General features: G+C 44.2%; 2 protein-coding genes across 4 annotated transcripts in view; one reads left to right on the top strand and one right to left on the bottom strand.

The window, feature by feature from the left end:
• The window catches only part of LOC137866715 (spermatid perinuclear RNA-binding protein-like), a 93,013-nt gene that overhangs the window by 26,711 nt on the left and 47,936 nt on the right, over positions 1-18,366 (top strand). For all 3 annotated transcript variants that reach the window (XM_068702783.1, XM_068702785.1, XM_068702784.1), the window contains exon 2: positions 14,665-14,776. In XM_068702783.1, the coding sequence (XP_068558884.1) occupies positions 14,774-14,776 (3 nt within the window). In that variant the 5' untranslated portion in view covers positions 14,665-14,773. The remainder of the gene's footprint in view (positions 1-14,664; positions 14,777-18,366) is intronic.
• Positions 473-7,432, bottom strand: LOC137866716 (putative proline-rich protein 21). The gene is made up of 2 exons (XM_068702787.1): positions 6,670-7,432; positions 473-630 (listed from the first exon to the last, which is right to left on the bottom strand). Exons 1-2 carry the CDS (start codon positions 7,430-7,432, stop codon positions 473-475), a joined length of 921 nt encoding a protein of 306 aa, XP_068558888.1.

Raw genomic sequence — 18,366 nt, 5'->3', positions numbered from 1 at the left:
ATCCTTCAATTTCATTTGAATACATGTGCTATGTGGGCGTGAGTGGTGTTTGTCTAATTTCCAATGTGTGTATTGCATGTACAAGTTTGTCATCTAAAGAATCTAAAGTTAACTCACCCTCTGTGTTGTAATGTGTGTGCTCGTCGTTGGTCCATCACCAGGGTCCACTCCGCTTGCCTGCTGCCCCTCCTCAGTCTGATGGCTGATTGTCGATCCCTCCCACCACTTCTTGCTCCATGGAGAATGAGCAGCCTCTTCTCCAATGTCCAAGCGGCCACATTTATGGCAACCAAAGTCTCCAGTTGGTGTGTGTCAAAGTCTCAAAGTCTCTGCCCCTCTTTCAGCTTCCTCTCTCATGACCTGATACATTATCAGCTGGGCATCCTAGTGCCTGTGCTGACTAAACTTCTCTGTCCATCTCACACAACTTTCTTGTGTGATGTTTTCCAGGCTCATAGATGGCGGAAAGCCTTCAGTCAGGGCCGACACTGTAGATCTTGAATGAGTCTCGTTTGTCTTCTTCATCCTCGAGTGTTGAGTGGTGGGTGTCGTTCATGATGTTTGTGCCTGGGGAGCGTATGGCAGCAAAGCGGAGTCCCCAGATCAGGATCCACTGACCATGTACCTCAACTAAAAAACAAACGAAACAAAACAAAAACTACCCAAAGATCAGCAGTAAACGTTAGAATACATCTTCGCTAATCTATAGTTGAGTACAACGTTGTCTCATGTAAAGATAAAATTTACAATCCAATTCTTAGATGTGTGTGTGTGTGTGTGTGTGTGTGTGTGTGTGTGACACCCCCCTTTCTGCTCCTGCATTCCTTTCTCTCCACATATCATTTGCTTTCCAGTCCACTTTAAACATTTCTTTCTTTCCCTCTTGGACATCATTTCATTTTTATCTGCTTCACCTTTTTCTGTGCTCCAAACACACTCCAAGTTGATTTAATTTTTCGTAGGCCAAAACTTAAAATTGATAAATCAAAAAAACTGAAAAATGATGGATTATAGAATTAAAAATGAAATCATAAAACAATGAAAATTCAAAAATAAGAAATCACTCTAGAATCACTCTATTGTAATTTCCTTTCTGATCCACTGGATAACATACTTTTTGTAGTTCTATGTAATTGCCCCTAGGGTTTCTGGGTAATGGAGTTTTCTGTAACTATCAAGCAATTACTCCTCCTGTCCGCTAGTTGGCGGAGTTGTTTCTTTTCTTCTTCTACATTTTTAGAAAGACATGGGCTTTGTAGCTAACACAACAGGCTAGGCTAGGCTAACGGCAACCACATGGCTGCAGCTAGCACAAAAGCTAGGCTAAACAAACCTCCTCTGGGCTATCCCAAGAGGCCATGCTGCCACGAGCATGAATTTGTGCAAACACAACAGGCCATGCTACCACAACCATGAGCCTCCTCCAATTAATCACGCTATCAATTGTTCTTTTACTTCAATAGCCTGCCAAATCCACACACTCTATTTCACTAGACCGGACCTTGGCCTTTCACCAACGTACCAGTTATTTCTCATAATCTCCTCTTTTATCTAAATATATAAGGTTAGACACCAGAGCCTGCAGCCTCCAGTACAACCAATTAATTCACGCCTTACTTAATCACCATAATCTCCTTTACAATGCAATTTCAACAACACAACAACACGCTACTTATGTCCATACACAATAAGCCATTAACACAGCTAAGCTGTACTCTTGCTGGACTACAATCAAATATCACAATGCGGCTTTAGCCGTAACTAGTCTCATCACAATAGATTTCAAGTTATTATACTTCACCGGCCTCCTGCAGCTTCTCCCAGCAGCCAGTTCTCAGAAACGCAGACTGTCGGACACCTCCGCGAAAAGTGTCCACCGATCCACGTCCCCTCAGCCCTCTCCCAGTTCTTCCAAGAAATCACGTCGGGATCACCAAATTGTAATGTTCAGAAATTTCTCAAACAGAGAGGAAGAAGGCCATAGTGGAGAAGAAGGCCACTGAGGAGAAGAAGCAGCAGCCCCCCTTCGCACTCTTTGTTTCATCAGCAAGCAGGGCAGGAGTCAGCAGGTCCAGGTCAAAATCAAAAGTATTTAATATTGTTAACAGAAGCCAAAACAATCACAAACCAAATTACACTACCGATAGTCAAATATTTCAAGAAATATGAGACCCCGTTCATACCACAGGACAGATTGATGTATCTGCCCCATGGTACGAAGGAAGTCTGATTCTCTCAGGGGACAAACAGCTCCTTTGCCCCCCCAGAGTTACATTCCTCAACCTATCGATCAGCTCCACGATTGGCTGAAGTCCAATGAGCTCCTCCTTGGATCCTGACCCATTGTCCTGGGCAGACACCTCTGTGAACTACCCACTTCCCCCGCAGATTTACACCTTCTGACATTCCTCAAACCCCCATCACAGACTCAATATACATTCAATGACCACACTCCTTGGTTTAACACTTCCTAAGTAAACACACTGTGACACATAATATCCAGCACTAGGAATGCTTTAAAACTTAAAATTCCTCACAGGCGATGAGGTGATGAGGACAGGGCGTAGGCGATGAGGACAGGACGTAAGCGATGAGGACAGGACGTAGGCGATGAGGTGTTGAGGACAGGACGTAGGCGATGAGGTGATGAGGACAGGACGTAGGTGATGAGGACAGGACGTAAGCGATGAGGACAGGACGTAGGCGATGAGGTGATGAGGACAGGACGTAGGCGATGAGGTGATGAGAACAGGACGTAGGTGATGTGGACAGGACGTAAGCGATGAGGACAGGACATAGGCGATGAGGTGATGAGAACAGGACGCAGGTGATGAGGTGATGAGGACAGGACGTAGGTGTCTTTTTGAATAATCAGTTATAGACCGCTTTATTTTATAAACACGGTAACAGATAAATAGATTCTTTCATAATGTTTTCCTCTCGTTACGTACACACCAGCAATATAAATTATCATCATGCATGCGACCATGTCAAATTTTAACTCAGAAAAAAAGAACATGGCACCCATTTGTGACGCTTCTGAAAGAGAGACACAAACATCTGTGGTCTCGTTGCGGTCTCTCCCCAAATCTTTTGGGTATCTCGTGCTCTAGAAGTTCTGTGTCGGGTGTGTGAGTGTTATTAATACTATTATATTAATAACCTATTTTTGTTCAGTTTTGGGTCATGAGGCGTACTGAAATGTTGCACATCAAAGCGAATGGTTTGATCCATTGTTGATGTACAAACTTTGATGAGTTCAGCTTTTTAAGAAGCTAAAATCCTCCAAAATGTCTGATTCAGTTCCAAAAAAACGCTGATTCTGAATTGTTCTAGTTTTGGGTTACATGAGTTCAGCAGGTGTTCACAACCCAACAGGGAATGTGTAAAACGTTCCCCATCACACTTTAAACAAGAAAAACTAAACTGGGAGTTAACATCCCGTAAAGCACAGGGAAGCTGATGTAATACTAGATTGTGTTTCAACATTCCTCCGATACCTAATTCTATCAGTCATCAATAAGTCAGTGCTTCCAGATTTTAAAAATAATTCTCTCCGTTTGTAATGACCGGCCATGTTCGTCCTAATCCGGCCTCAGAAAACAAACAAACTGCTGATTCTACATTCTGAGCTGAAGCCACCAGGTTAGTTCTTTATATTTATTCCTTAACTGAGGATCTATTCTGGGATCAACAACAAACTGCATCCCCTCAACACACATCTGATACACAAAAACTACTACAACACAAAATGTCCAGAATTTGACACACACACAAACACACACTGCTGCAGCTTTTAGTAGCAGACAGGGATGAGAGTGCTGTGCTTACTAGGATGTTTTCAGGCCCGCTGATCCATTAATGCATTAATGAAGGTCTAATCCTCCCATGGAAAAAACACACACTGAAGCTGCTGTTTCATAACAAAGCAGTTGTGTTTGCTGGAACCCTGTGTGTGTGTGTGTGTGTGTGTGTGCGTCACCCAGCTGGGTGCTTAAAACTATAAAGTTTTACTCTTACGTTTCCTGGTTTAAAACCTGCAAGCGGGATTAAAAATTGTCTTTAAAACAATAGCCTAAACTGTTTATCACAGCCACAAACTGTAGTAATCGTCACATTTTCATCTTTCCAACGATCCTTGAACACATCACGTGTGACGAAACGCTTCCGTCAGAAAAAGCAACCGAAACAAAGCTTAAAATTCTAAAACATTTTATTCTACAAGTCTCTTTTAAAATCTTGTTACAAATAAACCGTTTGAAGTAATCAGATTCTGTAAAAAAATTCTGAGTTCCTCAACGCAACTATGAAGCCATGATTGATTCTTCTGAGACCATCAGTCACATGTCAAAACAATCTGTGAAACTTTGACTGAACTTCAGGCTGCTGAACACAGAGCAGAGAGGAGAGGCTGGAAGTAGCAGCGACCATCAGCACTTGTTTGGTATCCACAGGAAACAGAAGTTGTTTTCTACTAACGATCCTAGTAGAAGATGAGACGGATAAGATTTACTTTATTGTTCCACGTGGAAATGTGTCTTGGACTCCAAGCTGCTGCATCACACAACACAACGCTCAGACACCTGGAACAGAGATCACACCGTACATTCACTCATCCACGAATGTGCTCAGATACACGTGTTAAATAAAACAACAGACAATACTTTCAAAAGAATGTAGCCAGGTGTATTCAAACCAGATAATAAATAATAAAAACTCAATATCTTACCCTCTGAATTCCTTTATTCAAATTTTCGTTTGTACCAGAGTGTGTGCCGTTATCCCCAATTTTGCCATAAAAACATTTCTAGCCTTCGCTATTTTGAAAACAGCTAAATATATAGAGCGATAGCGGTGTAAGCTTGTTAATAGAAGAAGTGTAAACCACAAAAAAATGGCCCTTTGGTTAATAGCTGATCGGCTCGTTAGAGCAGGCGTCCGTCACCTTCGCAGTTCTGCTTCAGCCGCCTCCGTGGCGCCTGATGGTCAGAGCCGCCGGCCTCCAATTATCACTTTCTACAGAAAACCAAATGTGCAGAAAACACGTGCAGATCAGAGAGAGAGTAGCGGCTGTTGATCACACATTTCACTTTTACTCACCGCCAATCTTTCAGGCTTTTTATTTCTCCTCTACTAAATCACATCTTTGTGTCCCACGCTGCTCTAAAAAAATGGTTTTAATTCCACACTAATAAACAGAATGTAAAGATTAAATTGCAGTCTCAGGAAGGTTGGATTTGAGCTTCACGTCTCCTCAGCTGCTGCTGCTCAGGATCAGGCTGTAAAAATCAGAGTATGCTGAGAAATTACTACGGTATTTTTAAAGGTACCAGCCTTCTTCCTGTGTGTCTTTTTCCTCTGCAGCCCCCCCCCCCCCCCGCCAGCTGTGGCTCTCACTTATATAACCCTTGTAGTCTGTAGTCAGTTTTATGGGCTCTGCAGCAGAGAGTCGGATATCTCTCCGGCTCTGCGAGGAGATCACAGGGAATTTGTGCAGCCAATGAAATATGTTCTAATGTGCCGGAGTTACAGCTCCCTCGAAATACATCAGGACCCGGAGGTCAGCAGATCACTTCAAGGCTCACTTTGTTCTGGTGCACCAGAAGTAGTTCTTACTCTCCTGACCTCCCTTCAACATCCTCCACTAAGAACAATCCGTCAGTGTTCTCCAAGCGGAGCTAAACGTGGCGCGTGTGCGCTCAAGGCAAGATGTCTGAAGAAGCAGAGTCTGTGCACACTGGTCACCAGTAACATGTAGCAGAGATATTACAAGAGAGTTTCTGTGGGGTTTCTTCTAAGGATATACAAATCTATCAGCTGCATGTATAACGTAGGTGATGAGGACAGGACGTAGGCAATGAGGACAGGACGTAGGTGATGAGGACAGGACATAGGCGATGAGGACAGGACATAGGCGATGAGGACAGGACGTAGGTGATGAGGACAGGACGTAGGCGATGAGGACAGGACGTAGGCGATGAGGACAGGACGTAGGCGATGAGGACAGGACGTAGGTGATAAGGACAGGACATAGGTGATGAGGTGATGAGGACAGGACGTAGGTGATGAGGTGATGAGGACAGGACGTAGGCGATGAGGACAGGACGTAGGTGAGACAGGACGTAGGTGATGACGACAGGACGTAGGTGAGACAGGACGTAGGTGATGAGGACAGGACGTAGGCGATGAGGACAGGACGTAGGTGAGACAGGACGTAGGTGATGAGGACAGAACGTAGGCGATGAGGTGATGAGAACAGGACGTAGGTGATGAGGTGATGAGGACAGGACGTAGGTGATGAGGTAATGAGGACAGGACGTAGGCGATGAGGACAGGACATAGGTGATGAGGACAGGACTTAGGTGATGAGGTGATGAGGACAGGACGTAGGCGATGAGGACAGGACGTAGGTGAGACAGGACGTAGGTGATGACGACAGGACGTAGGTGAGACAGGACGTAGGTGATGAGGACAGGACGTAGGCGATGAGGACAGGACGTAGGTGAGACAGGACGTAGGTGATGAGGACAGGACGTAGGTGAGACAGGACGTAGGCGATGAGGTGATGAGAACAGGACGTAGGTGATGAGGTGATGAGGACAGGACGTAGGTGATGAGGTAATGAGGACAGGACGTAGGCGATGAGGACAGGACATAGGTGATGAGGACAGGACTTAGGTGATGAGGTGATGAGGACAGGACGTAGGCGATGAGGACAGGACGTAGGCGATGAGGTGATGAGAACAGGACGGAGGTGATGAGGACAGGACTTAAGTGATGAGGTAATGAGGACAGGACGTAGGCGATGAGGACAGGACGTAGGTGAGACAGGACGTAGGTAATGAGGACAGTGCGTAGGCGATGAGGTGATGAGGACAGGACGTAGGCGATGAGGTGATAAGGACAGAACGTAGGCGATGAGGACAGGACGTAGGAGATGAGGACAGGACGTAGGTGATGAGGACAGGACGTAGGTGATGACGACAGGACGTAGGTGATAAGGACAGGACATAGGTGATGAGGTGATGAGGACAGGACGTAGGTGATGAGGACAGGACGTAGGTGAGACAGGACGTAGGTGATGAGGACAGGACGTAGGTGAGGCAGGACGTAGGAGATGAGGACAGGACGTAGGTGATGAGGACAGGACGTAGGTGATGAGGACAGGACGTAGGTGATAAGGGCAGGACATAGGTGATGAGGTGATAAGGACAGAACGTAGGCGATGAGGACAGGACGTAGGTGAGACAGGACGTAGGTAATGAGGACAGGACGTAGGCGATGAGGTGATGAGGACAGGACGTAGGCGATGAGGTGATAAGGACAGAACGTAGGCGATGAGGACAGGACGTAGGAGATGAGGACAGGACGTAGGTGATGAGGACAGGACGTAGGTGATGAGGACAGGACGTAGGTGATAAGGACAGGACATAGGTGATGAGGTGATGAGGACAGGACGTAGGTGATGAGGTAATGAGGACAGGACGTAGGCGATGAGGACAGGACGTAGGTGATGAGGACAGGACATAGGTGATGAGGTGATGAGGACAGGACGTAGGTGATGAGGACAGGACGTAGGTGAGGACAGGACGTAGGCGATGAGGTGATGAGAACAGGACGTAGGTGATGAGGTGATGAGGACAGGACGTAAGTGATGAGGTAATGAGGGTAATGAGGACAGGACGTAGGCGATGAGGACAGGACGTAGGTGATGAGAACAGGACGTAGGTGAGACAGGACGTAGGTGATGAGGACAGGACGTAGGTGATGAGAACAGGACGTAGGCGATGAGGTAATGAGGACAGGACGTAGGCGATGAGGACAGGACGTAGGTGATGAGGACAGGACATAGGTGATGAGGTGATGAGGACAGGACGTAGGTGATGAGGACAGGACGTAGGTGAGGACAGGACGTAGGCGATGAGGTGATGAGAACAGGACGTAGGTGATGAGGTGATGAGGACAGGACGTAAGTGATGAGGTAATGAGGACAGGACGTAGGCGATGAGGACAGGACGTAGGTGATGAGAACAGGACGTAGGTGAGACAGGACGTAGGTGATGAGGACAGGACGTAGGTGATGAGAACAGGACGTAGGCGATGAGGTGATGAGAACAGGACGTAGGTGATGCGGTAATGAGGACAGGACGTAGGCGATGAGGACAGGACGTAGGTGAGACAGGACGTAGGAGATGAGGACAGGACGTAGGCGATGAGGTGATGAGAACAGGACGTAGGTGATGAGGTGATGAGGACAGGACGTAGGTGATGAGGTAATGAGGACAGGACAGAGGTGATGAGGACAGGACGTAGGTGAGGACAGGACGTATGTGATGAGGACAGGACGTAGGTGATGAGGACACGACGTAGGCGATGAGGACAGGACATAGGTGATGAGGTGATGAAAACAGGACAGAGGTGATGAGGACAGGACGTAGGTGAGGACAGGACGTATGTGATGAGGACAGAACGTAGGTGATGAGGACAGGACGTAGGCGATGAGGTAATGAGGACAGGACGTAGGTGATGAGGACAGGACATAGGTGATGAGGACAGGACGTAGGCGATGAGGTGATGAGAACAGGACGTAGGTGATGAGGTGATGAGGACAGGACGTAGGTGATGAGGACAGGACGTAGGTGATGAGGTAATGAGGACAGGACATAGGCGATGAGGACAGGACGTAGGTGATGAGGACAGGACGTAGGTGAGGACAGGACGTATGTGATGAGGACAGGACGTAGGTGATGAGGACACGACGTAGGCGATGAGGACAGGACATAGGTGATGAGGTGATGAAAACAGGACAGAGGTGATGAGGACATGACGTAGGTGAGGACAGGACGTATGTGATGAGGACAGAACGTAGGTGATGAGGACAGGACGTAGGCGATGAGGTAATGAGGACAGGACGTAGGTGATGAGGACAGGACATAGGTGATGAGGACAGGACGTAGGCGATGAGGTGATGAGAACAGGACGTAGGTGATGAGGTGATGAGGACAGGACGTAGGTGATGAGGACAGGACGTAGGTGATGAGGTAATGAGGACAGGACATAGGCGATGAGGACAGGACGTAGGTGATGAGGACAGGACGTAGGCGATGAGGACATGACGTAGGATTGTCATAAAAAGATCTGACTTCAATAAGAAACTAAAACTAACTGGATTAAATGTGTACAATGTAAAGACATAACGTGGACCCTGGTTCAGACATTCAGGTGTGAAAAGACCCTTTAGCCCCGAGGACTAGAACAACCTGAGGTCCTTTAGTGATTTGTAATGAATAAGAGTCTTTTTGCAAATCTGCCATGTCTGTAATTTATCAAGTAACCCCCCCTCCCCCTCACCTTGTGATTTTTTTTGTTTCTTCGCTCCCGTCCTTCAACCGTTAAAGATGCTGCGTTTGCAATTATTAATGAACGTTTTTGACCGAATCTTGGATGATTTATACACAAATATGTTTATATCATAGTAGTAATAGTAGTACATCATATGTTTGATAAAAGCTGATGTTAATATCTGATGGTAAACGTTCAAAATCATGTGACCTGGTCTTTAATCACAAGCTTTTTGTCTTTGTTGGAAGGTGGCGAACAAAAGACTAATCTATAAATAATCACCACATTTAAGTTGCTCTGGATAGAACTGTCTGAATGATGAATGTAAAGTATACGTGTAATATTGTTTTTTTTTTTAACTATAGTTATAGTTTTTTTTAACAGAACTCCACACAATAATATTCTTTCTCTGCAGAAATGTGACACACATCCTGAATCTTAATTCCCTGATATCTGCACACACACACACACACACACACACACACACACACACACACACACACACACTCTCACACACACTCTCTCTCTCTCTCTCTCTCTCTCGCTCACTCACTCACTCACTCACTCACCCACTCTCTCTCTCTGTCTCTCTCTCTCTCGCACACTCACACACACTCACTCACACACACACACACACACACAATGAACCTGCTGGTAACGCCGTCATGTTTGAGTCAGTCGAGTGAGTCCACTTCATACCGCTTCATAAACGGGGTAATTTAACAAAAAGTGTCTCCATTTCAGTCACAGTATATCTTGTTACCTGTTATCCTTCAGCAAGCAGCTTCACTCACCTGCCGTCCTGTTTAGATTTCATATAAAACTACCAATTTTCTTATGATTTTGGAGCTTTGAGTACTCAGTACTTTGAGAAATGTGATTGCCCCAGAAAAATGTGGATTGTTATTATTACGAGAGAATCTGCAGCACCTTGTGTTGTTGGATCAAATGTTCGTCACAAAAGCTTTGTAACAGAGAACAAGGCCTTTTTTACTTCCCATCCCGCCCGGTGCGAGCTCCCAGGATTGCACGGGGGGGGGGGGGGGTTATTATGTGAGGAAGTCCTGTGTGAACATAAAAAGCCAGCTCATGAAAATAGTTCCCCGTAGTGAAAACGACCTAAATAAACACGGCCCCGGAATAACAGTTCATCTCACCTTCCTGAAGATGGAGGCCGGGGGACGGGAGAGGCATTAGAGAGGGAAGGGGGGGGGATTATAAAGAAGCTATGTGCTTCTGTTGCACGAGTCAAACATTGTTTTTGTTTGTTGTTCTGAAAGCATCATTCATACTTTCCCTCGTAATTACTGGCAATCTCTTACATGGTCTGTTAGACTGGTGAGAGTGCTTCACTTTGCATCCTACTCTCTTGTTCAGAGCCCTTTCCACAGATATAATACAAACTACAGATAATTAAACTACTAATAAACTACATATTTAAAATAAAAGTGTCCCGGGGGAGCAGGCCCCCAGGATGAGTTTGCAGGTATGATTAAAAGGTTGGGATGAAGGATCGGGCGATCATCATTGAACCGGCAACACGGTCAAAACATTTCAAGCTAGAATTACGTCCAATAATTAGCACATTGATCCTTGAGTTACGGGGCAGAAAGATAAAAATGTGTTCTGTGAAAGTGATGTGGAGGTTTTGTGGCAAAAATGTGAAGAAATCCCATCAAGGCGTTCCTAAGACATTCACTTGAATGGGATAATCTTCAATATAATTTTACTGAGTTCATACCCAGCTCATGCAGCTCTATGCGACCGCTCCTGATACCCAACGAGGGCTCCGTGCTCTTCAAAGCCCGACATCTGCAACACGTCACTAAACTCTAATGAACCTCACTCAGTTCTCGCTGCTTTATCGTTCCAAACATTCGTCTGCGACCGGAGTTTAATGACGTTAATTGCTGTTTGGTTTAAATAAAAATTGAAGAGCTCCGACGAGGTATGTTTTTTGTTTCCCACTTGAAGATGTGAAGTTGTGGAGAGTCTCTCACTTATTGTCTCATGATGTGTGCTGAAAGTCGTGTAGAAAGTCTATATTTAAAAACACATCCCTGCTTCTCACTCTCTGGTTTCTTTATTTAATCATCTTTTTTTTTTTTTAAATCAGCATTGTCTTTTTCGTTGCACGCTGAGCTTGCCATCTGCTGCTTCTGCTGCGCCGTCAACGCCCTTAAAAAGTCATCACTGTATTCTTAATTATCTCCGTTTAATCCCCCCCCCCCCCTCAGGGAGATGAAAGGTTATTAGAAAATGAGTCGACGTGGATGGGGTTTATGTAGTGTATTTGGATTTTAAATCTCACCTGAACGTCTTGTCGTACAGACGAGAAGAGAGAGCTGGTCCAACGAGTCAAGTATCACAATCTTCTTTTAATTCTATTCTATCTAAGTCTATCAGTGAGCCAAAAAGTCACCGTGTGTTGGTGTTTAAGATCTGATTGTAGACTAATCGACTGATTCACATGTTGGGCACGTTTTTAAATTGTAAAATGTGGCCTCTGGCCTGCAGAAGGATTTAATTAAGATGAATTAAAAGTGAAAATGATTTAGGATCACGGTTTTTGCTTTGTAGTTTATTCTCCAAAATTGAATTTTTTTTTGGTTGGAGCAGCTGATATCTTGTATCATGTCCTGCAGGAACAGAAGTGATTTAAAATACAGTATATGTGCAGCTTTAAAAATGAGATACGACCACAGTAATGTGTGTTTTTTTTATCTGCCTACAACCCAGTTAATCCATTTAGATCAGAATTTATTTTGTAGACTAACTTGTCACTTCCGTTGGCCTACAAGTAAAGTAATCGATAGCTGTGTTTTCTCATATGAACTCTGTCCAGATGAAGTTTCTCTTTCACACATCAGGAGAGTTCGCATTCACAGGAAGTGGATGTAGTCATGGTGACGTCACCAATTGGTTTGCGGACATGTTTTGAAGCCTTGAGTTCGCAGTCGCCGTCTTGGAATATGGCCGTCGTCATTTTTTTTTGGTAACGATGAACAGGAAGTGACCATATTGTGACTGAGGAGGAGTGACGTATAGAGATGCCATATACGTCTTTGGTAGAGACCTGTCAATCACTGTGTAGCCCTGCCCCTAAAGCATACCCCGCCCTTTATGGTCTGTTTGACTCTAAATGGACCATAATTTACTAAATGAACATCATGCTGTATTGAAGAAGACTTGAAACTAGAGATTGAGACCATAAACTCATGTTTACAATGTTTACTGAGGTAATAAATCAAGAGAGAAGTAGAATCATTTTCTCATAGACTTCTATACAACCAGAGGAGTCGCCCCCTGATGGTCACTAGAGAGAATGCATCTTTGACACATGAAACATCGGCTTCACTCGGCAGAACCGGAGGTGATTACACCGCGGTCACATATCCGGTTGGTAATTTTGTCTGACAAATATTATTGCTCTTCTTTGTCCTTGTGTGTTTTTTCCTGGTTTAGCATTCAGCTGCATTGGAAACGTCAACCTCCGAATTCTTTAGACTTTTGTACTGAGTAAAGTCTGTTTTAATGTCCGGTCCAAATGAGTGAGATGTTTGCGTCCTTCGGGTTATTTTTTTAAATTATTATTTCAAGGCTGCATGTGTGTCAAGGTGTCTTACGACATGTCGCCCTCGATCTGCCTCCACATCACCTACCTCCTCTTCCTCCTCCGCAGTCATCGACAGTCAATGAAGAGATGTGAAGAGGTGATGATGCATCATCAAACCCTCTCCTCTCTCACCGTCGGTGTGAGAACGCGTCTCGTTAGCATTCATGTGTTGACTCCTCCGGTCTCTCTCTCTCTCTCACGTAGCAACATCCTCCATTATTGAGCAGTTGTAAGCGCTTTGAAGTTCTGCTGTTTGGGGAGAGTTTTTATATTTATTTTTTTTGTGTTCCAAAAAAAAGAGGCCGGGAGCTTGAACGAGGGGTCTATTTGAAAAAGCAGAAAGCTCAGCAGCTGGCCTCAGTAATTGCACTGCTGTATTGATCAACACCATTTTTCCTCTTCAGAACAGTTTTATTTCTAAAACACACGATTGTAACAATGAGCCGCAGTTGGCTCAAGATGACGGAGAATCTAATCGACTCACATCTCATCAGCATTTTGACCTTGTGTGGCAAAAACAGTCTTCATCTAATGCATTTAACAGTGGGGAACATATTCACCGTAATGTAATTAATGTGGCCAGATAACGTTAAAACAATTTCACAGTGGCATCAGACTCAAAAACAGAGTATTGTTGAAGGCTGCAGTTTTAATCAGGATAAGACGTTTTTTTGTAAATGTCCCATTTTAAACAGGAAGCATCTGTTCAGTAAAATCTTTAAGTCAACACAGAGAAACACAAAGCTGAGTGACTTCCACTGAGATGTATATGACACATGGATACAGATTTATCTACCTTTTAAATAAGGATGGGTCACATGATCATTAGTGCCGTTAATTACAAAAAGAAACATGAACAGTTTAACATAATTGTGAGAATGTTTTGGAGTTTGGTCACATCATCAGGATGAAGTTTGTCGGGTGAACAAACTGAAAACAATACTGATACAATACTTTAGTTTACAAGAAAACGTGAAAGTGTTATGAAGCACAATTGGTTGTTATCATTTCAGCCTTCGATAATGCATCCTCACATTTCAAGCATTTTAGGTGACGCTCATTCAGAGCAGTTTAGAATAAGCTTTAAATCGGGGGATCACCGTCATTATAGGCAACAAATACAAAAAGGTTAAAGCTGCGTCGCCAAAGGAAGGCGTCACATAAACGCGTGTCACGGATGTATGAAGAGAACCGGATACGGCGTCGGAGGCAGTGGACTTTCACGTATTAAAATTCACATTAAATCTCGATCTTTCCGGTAATCTTCGGCACCGCTGGATCCATAGAGCATGCTCACTAGCATTTCCTTTAGCCCCGCCTCCCAGCCCTCGGTCCAGCCTCGTTCTCATGAATTAACTCTGGATTCAGCAATTAATGCATTTTACACCTTTTAGGACCTATTGATTTAAATAAGGGCATTTTCAAGTGTTACTAATCAGAAGTTGATTCACTTAACAAAATTTCAATTATCCGCTGAGTTACAGACGTCTTTTTCTCAATATACAGTACATCTATGGGAAAAAATATTTGTGGTGACGAACATGGAAGTTGTAGTTCCACCGTTTAGCAGTAATATAAAATGGTGGTCTTCTTGGGGGCCTGACGTGTTTCCTCTGAATGTTAATAATATTAATAATAGAGAAATAAAAAGTTCAGAACAATTTTCTTACAGGAATTTTTCTTTGTTTTTTATTTCCTTCCTACAGTGAAACTCTGACCGAGAGGCCGACAGCCGAGAGACATCCGACTGCATGAAGAGGTGGAGTACCGGGACCCTGGTCCTCACCTAGACCCCCCCACCCCCACTGCCTGGACATGGTGAGTGTCCAATGAATGTCTGTTTGTTTACGCTGTGTGTTTTCTAGCCATTGCTGGTGATGGTATTTTTCTGACCGATGAAAACTATTTTAGGCTTCATAAACTGTAGCTGTAATATATATATATATATATATATATATATATATATATATATATATATATATGTTTGTTGTTGTTTTTTTTATTAGGGGTGTAACGATACACGTATTCGTATTGAACCGTTCGGTACGGGGCTCACAGTTCGGTACGCATTATGAACCGAACAATACGTTTGAATAAGATTAAATTGCTTTTGAAAAAAAATATATAGCTGAAATTGGTGGAGCCACTGCGCTCAAACATGGCTACCCACCCGACGTAACGTGATGTCCTTCCCTGATTCGCAACGCTCCTATCACGTGACCGGATGTTCACAAACAACAACAGTCTTGATTACCGATCACCTACCAGGTTAATTCAACATGGAGAACTGATTACAGGTGTTGCTGACCGTGTTGTCTTTTCTAGCAGCTGCTGTTCAGTTGAAGTCTGCTTTATTGCGGAGGAAACAGCTGTTAATGGAGCGATTAGTGAGCGGTGTGACCAGCGGAGATATCAGACTTACGGAGCGGGACACGAAACGGAGGACTTTCCTTTTCTTATTAATGTTTGTTTTGTTCTGTACAACAAGGTAACACACAAACTATAAAGGAACAACACATGGATTGCTCTCCAGTAGGACAGAGACTTCAGCAGAGCTACGAGTGAGAACAGACAACAACGACACTGAGGGAACAAGTGAGAGACGTGTGTTGACCACATTTATGGACCCATAATCTAGTAAATTTGTATGTGTAAGTGTTGATTTTAATGTGAATATGAGGTGAGAGAGCTAGAGCAAGACCCGCAGCGCTGTAACTAAGTCTGAAAAATAAAACTTTTAAAACTTTCCAGGAAATGTGTCTGTTTGAGTTTATAGAGGAAGATTTTAGAGAAGATCTTAAGTATCAAACACGACCTTTCATTATGAAAGACTACTTGAGAGTCTCACCAGCAAGGATTTGGCATTTCTGCTTTTATGCTGTACCGAACCGTGGCTCCACTGTATCGTATTGAACCGAACCGAGAATTTTGTGAACCGTTACACCCCTAATATTTATACATATATTATATAATGTAATGTATATATTATATATAATAATAATAATATTATATTCCTTTATATCATGATGCATGTTATTCTTAGGCACACGGATGGAGATGAATCATTTTTAAGAGAACATAATGTCATGATGTCATTTTGAAATGTGTGTTGTCAGTTGCCTTCACAGATGCTCGGCACGTTTTCATATATTCTGTAAACGAGCTGCTGTGTGTGTGTGTGTGTGTGTGTGTGTGTGTGTGTGTGTGTGTGTGTGTGTGTGTGTGTGTGTGTGTGTGTCACACATAGAACCTTCCGGGAAGAAAAAAAAGGAAAATGTGAAAGGAATTATTTGTGATGAGCACGTCAAGATTTAAGTAAATGGCATTTGCCGACAAAAACCCCGCAGTGGAATTAATTAAAGACGGAATGAATGTCGTTATCTCGTAATTTGTGACGAAGGGTCCGAAAACACACGTCCGTGTTGTAGGTAACAAATTAAAAAAAGGGACCCGATACACAATCACTGTAGGGGGGGTGGGGGGGTGGGGGGTGGAAGTCTTTAATCTTTCATTTAGATCTCGTTACAGTGTGCGTTTTGTTGTGTCGCGGTTGTTGACGCTGCCTTGAATACCCCCCCCCCCCCCCCCCCCCCCGTACACACACACACACACACACAGTTCGGCGAGAGATTAGCGAGGTCGTGATGAATGACCCTCACAACTCCAGCAACCCCCCCACCCCCACCTCCACCCGAGACTCGTGGCCATGAATTATTAAAGCGCCATCATAAATAACTCACCATAATGAGGGTTTGCTTTCACGGGAGAAAGTGGAGGAAGAGGAAGGTGGATGAGAGAGAGGATGGGAGATGAAGAGGAAGGGGGAAAAGAGAGAGAGAGGATGGGAGATGAGAGAGAAAGAGGATGGGAGATGAAGAGGAAGGTGGAAGAGAGAGGATGGGAGAAGAGAGAGAGAGGATGGGAGATGAAGAGGAAAGTGGAAGAGAGAGAGGATGGGAGATGAAGAGGAAGGGGGGAAAGAGAGAGAGAGGATGGGAGATGAGAGAGAAAGAGGATGGGAAATGAAGGTGGAAGAGAGAGGATGGGAGAAGAGAGAGAGAGGATGGGAGATGAAGAGGAAAGTAGAAGAGAGAGAGGATGGGAGATGAAGAGGAAGGGGGAAAGAGAGAGAGAGGATGGGATGATTGAGAGAGATATAACAGTTTAACCTTGGACCGAAAGCATGGTTTGATGCTCAAGCTCATTCAGCACATCGGCCCGTTTCTTCTTCTCTTCTCACCCCCCCCCCCCCCCTCACAGAGGCTCCATCCCTCTTAAGTACATGTCATAAATGTTAATGGTAAGTAACGGCGGCGGTATCTAGGCCACACGGAGAGATTGGCAGCAGCATCAGGTCGCTTCAGGTGTCGCTGTCATGATGAAACCCGGAAAAAACACACAAAAAAACAAGCTCCTGCGTTTTGCACCAGAATGTCTTGAGCGAGGAAGTCGACAGAGAGAAAAACAGCAGCAGTTGTTGAATAAAGAAAGAAAGAAAATCTATATTTTGCTCTGGATTTCGTCTGCTGCTTCCTGCTGCGAGTTCACCGTCAACACATGTAGGATTAGTTTCTCTGCAGTTAAACAGAGTGACGATGACAGAGGCTGTCTTTGGTGCTTGGTGGAGTGCCCTTTTGCTGTTGTGGCCTGGTGCGGGTGTCGGTCGTGGCCGGGCGCCGGGTTCTGGCGGCGTTCCCGTGGGGTCTCAGTCCATTAGCCCCCGGGGTGGGCTGAGATTCCTCGGGGGCGCTGTCGGGGCCCGGTGTTTACTAATTCATATATGTAGCTGGCAGACATACATCTCAATGGGAACATAATGAACTGTTTAATAATGTCGGCATTAGTAATTCTGGAGATGGACTTACTTTAATTAATTTTTTGTTGCCATAGTGAGTTATGAAAACTGTTGCTTTGAGTTTGAATTTATTGTTTGAATTTATTGTTCAGCCGTTTCGAACAAGTGGCATATTACTGCAACACATTGGGCTTAATGCAGCAACGTTCTCTTAAATGTTTCTCTTTATTTTATTATTTTGTTATTAACGTAGGTAATGCCCTTTAAACCCCATATATGGATGGCTGTTGTGCCGTGTGCAAACAAACAAAAAAACGCTGTCAGAAGAAGAATACTTTCAGCAGGAGTGAAACTGATGCACCTTACTGGTGTTACAGGAAAATCTAAAAGCAGTTGAGTATTGAAGCCATTCAGAAGCCGGCTTTCTGTAGTGTTAATGGGATGTTTTTCAATTTCATTAAATGATATTCATTCCTAAAATGTGTGATGACAAGATGTTTCAAACACTCGTAAAATGTCCTCTTACTTAAGAGAAGAGTAAAAGTAAGAAGGTATTGGTGGAAGAAAGTTCTCTGGACCACATTTAACAGAATCTGTAATGCTTTTGTGAATT

This window comes from Cebidichthys violaceus, unplaced genomic scaffold (genome assembly GCF_023349555.1).
Source record: "Cebidichthys violaceus isolate CVI_PGR_0920_01 unplaced genomic scaffold, fCebVio1.0.p SCAF_89, whole genome shotgun sequence".
Lineage (NCBI taxonomy): Eukaryota > Metazoa > Chordata > Actinopteri > Perciformes > Stichaeidae > Cebidichthys > Cebidichthys violaceus.
This window is presented reverse-complemented; position numbering and strand designations above follow the sequence as displayed.

What these genes read in the sequence shown, in the direction of transcription:
- LOC137866716 (XM_068702787.1), bottom strand. Translation starts at nt 7,432, where the DNA reads ATGTCCTGTCCTTATCACCTACGTCCTGTCCTCATCACCTACGTCCTG. An exon ending in CACCTCATCACCTAAGTCCT is followed by an intron (nt 631 to 6,669) that starts GTCCTCATCACC and finishes TTTGTTTTTTAG; the next exon opens with TTGAGGTACATGGTCAGTGG.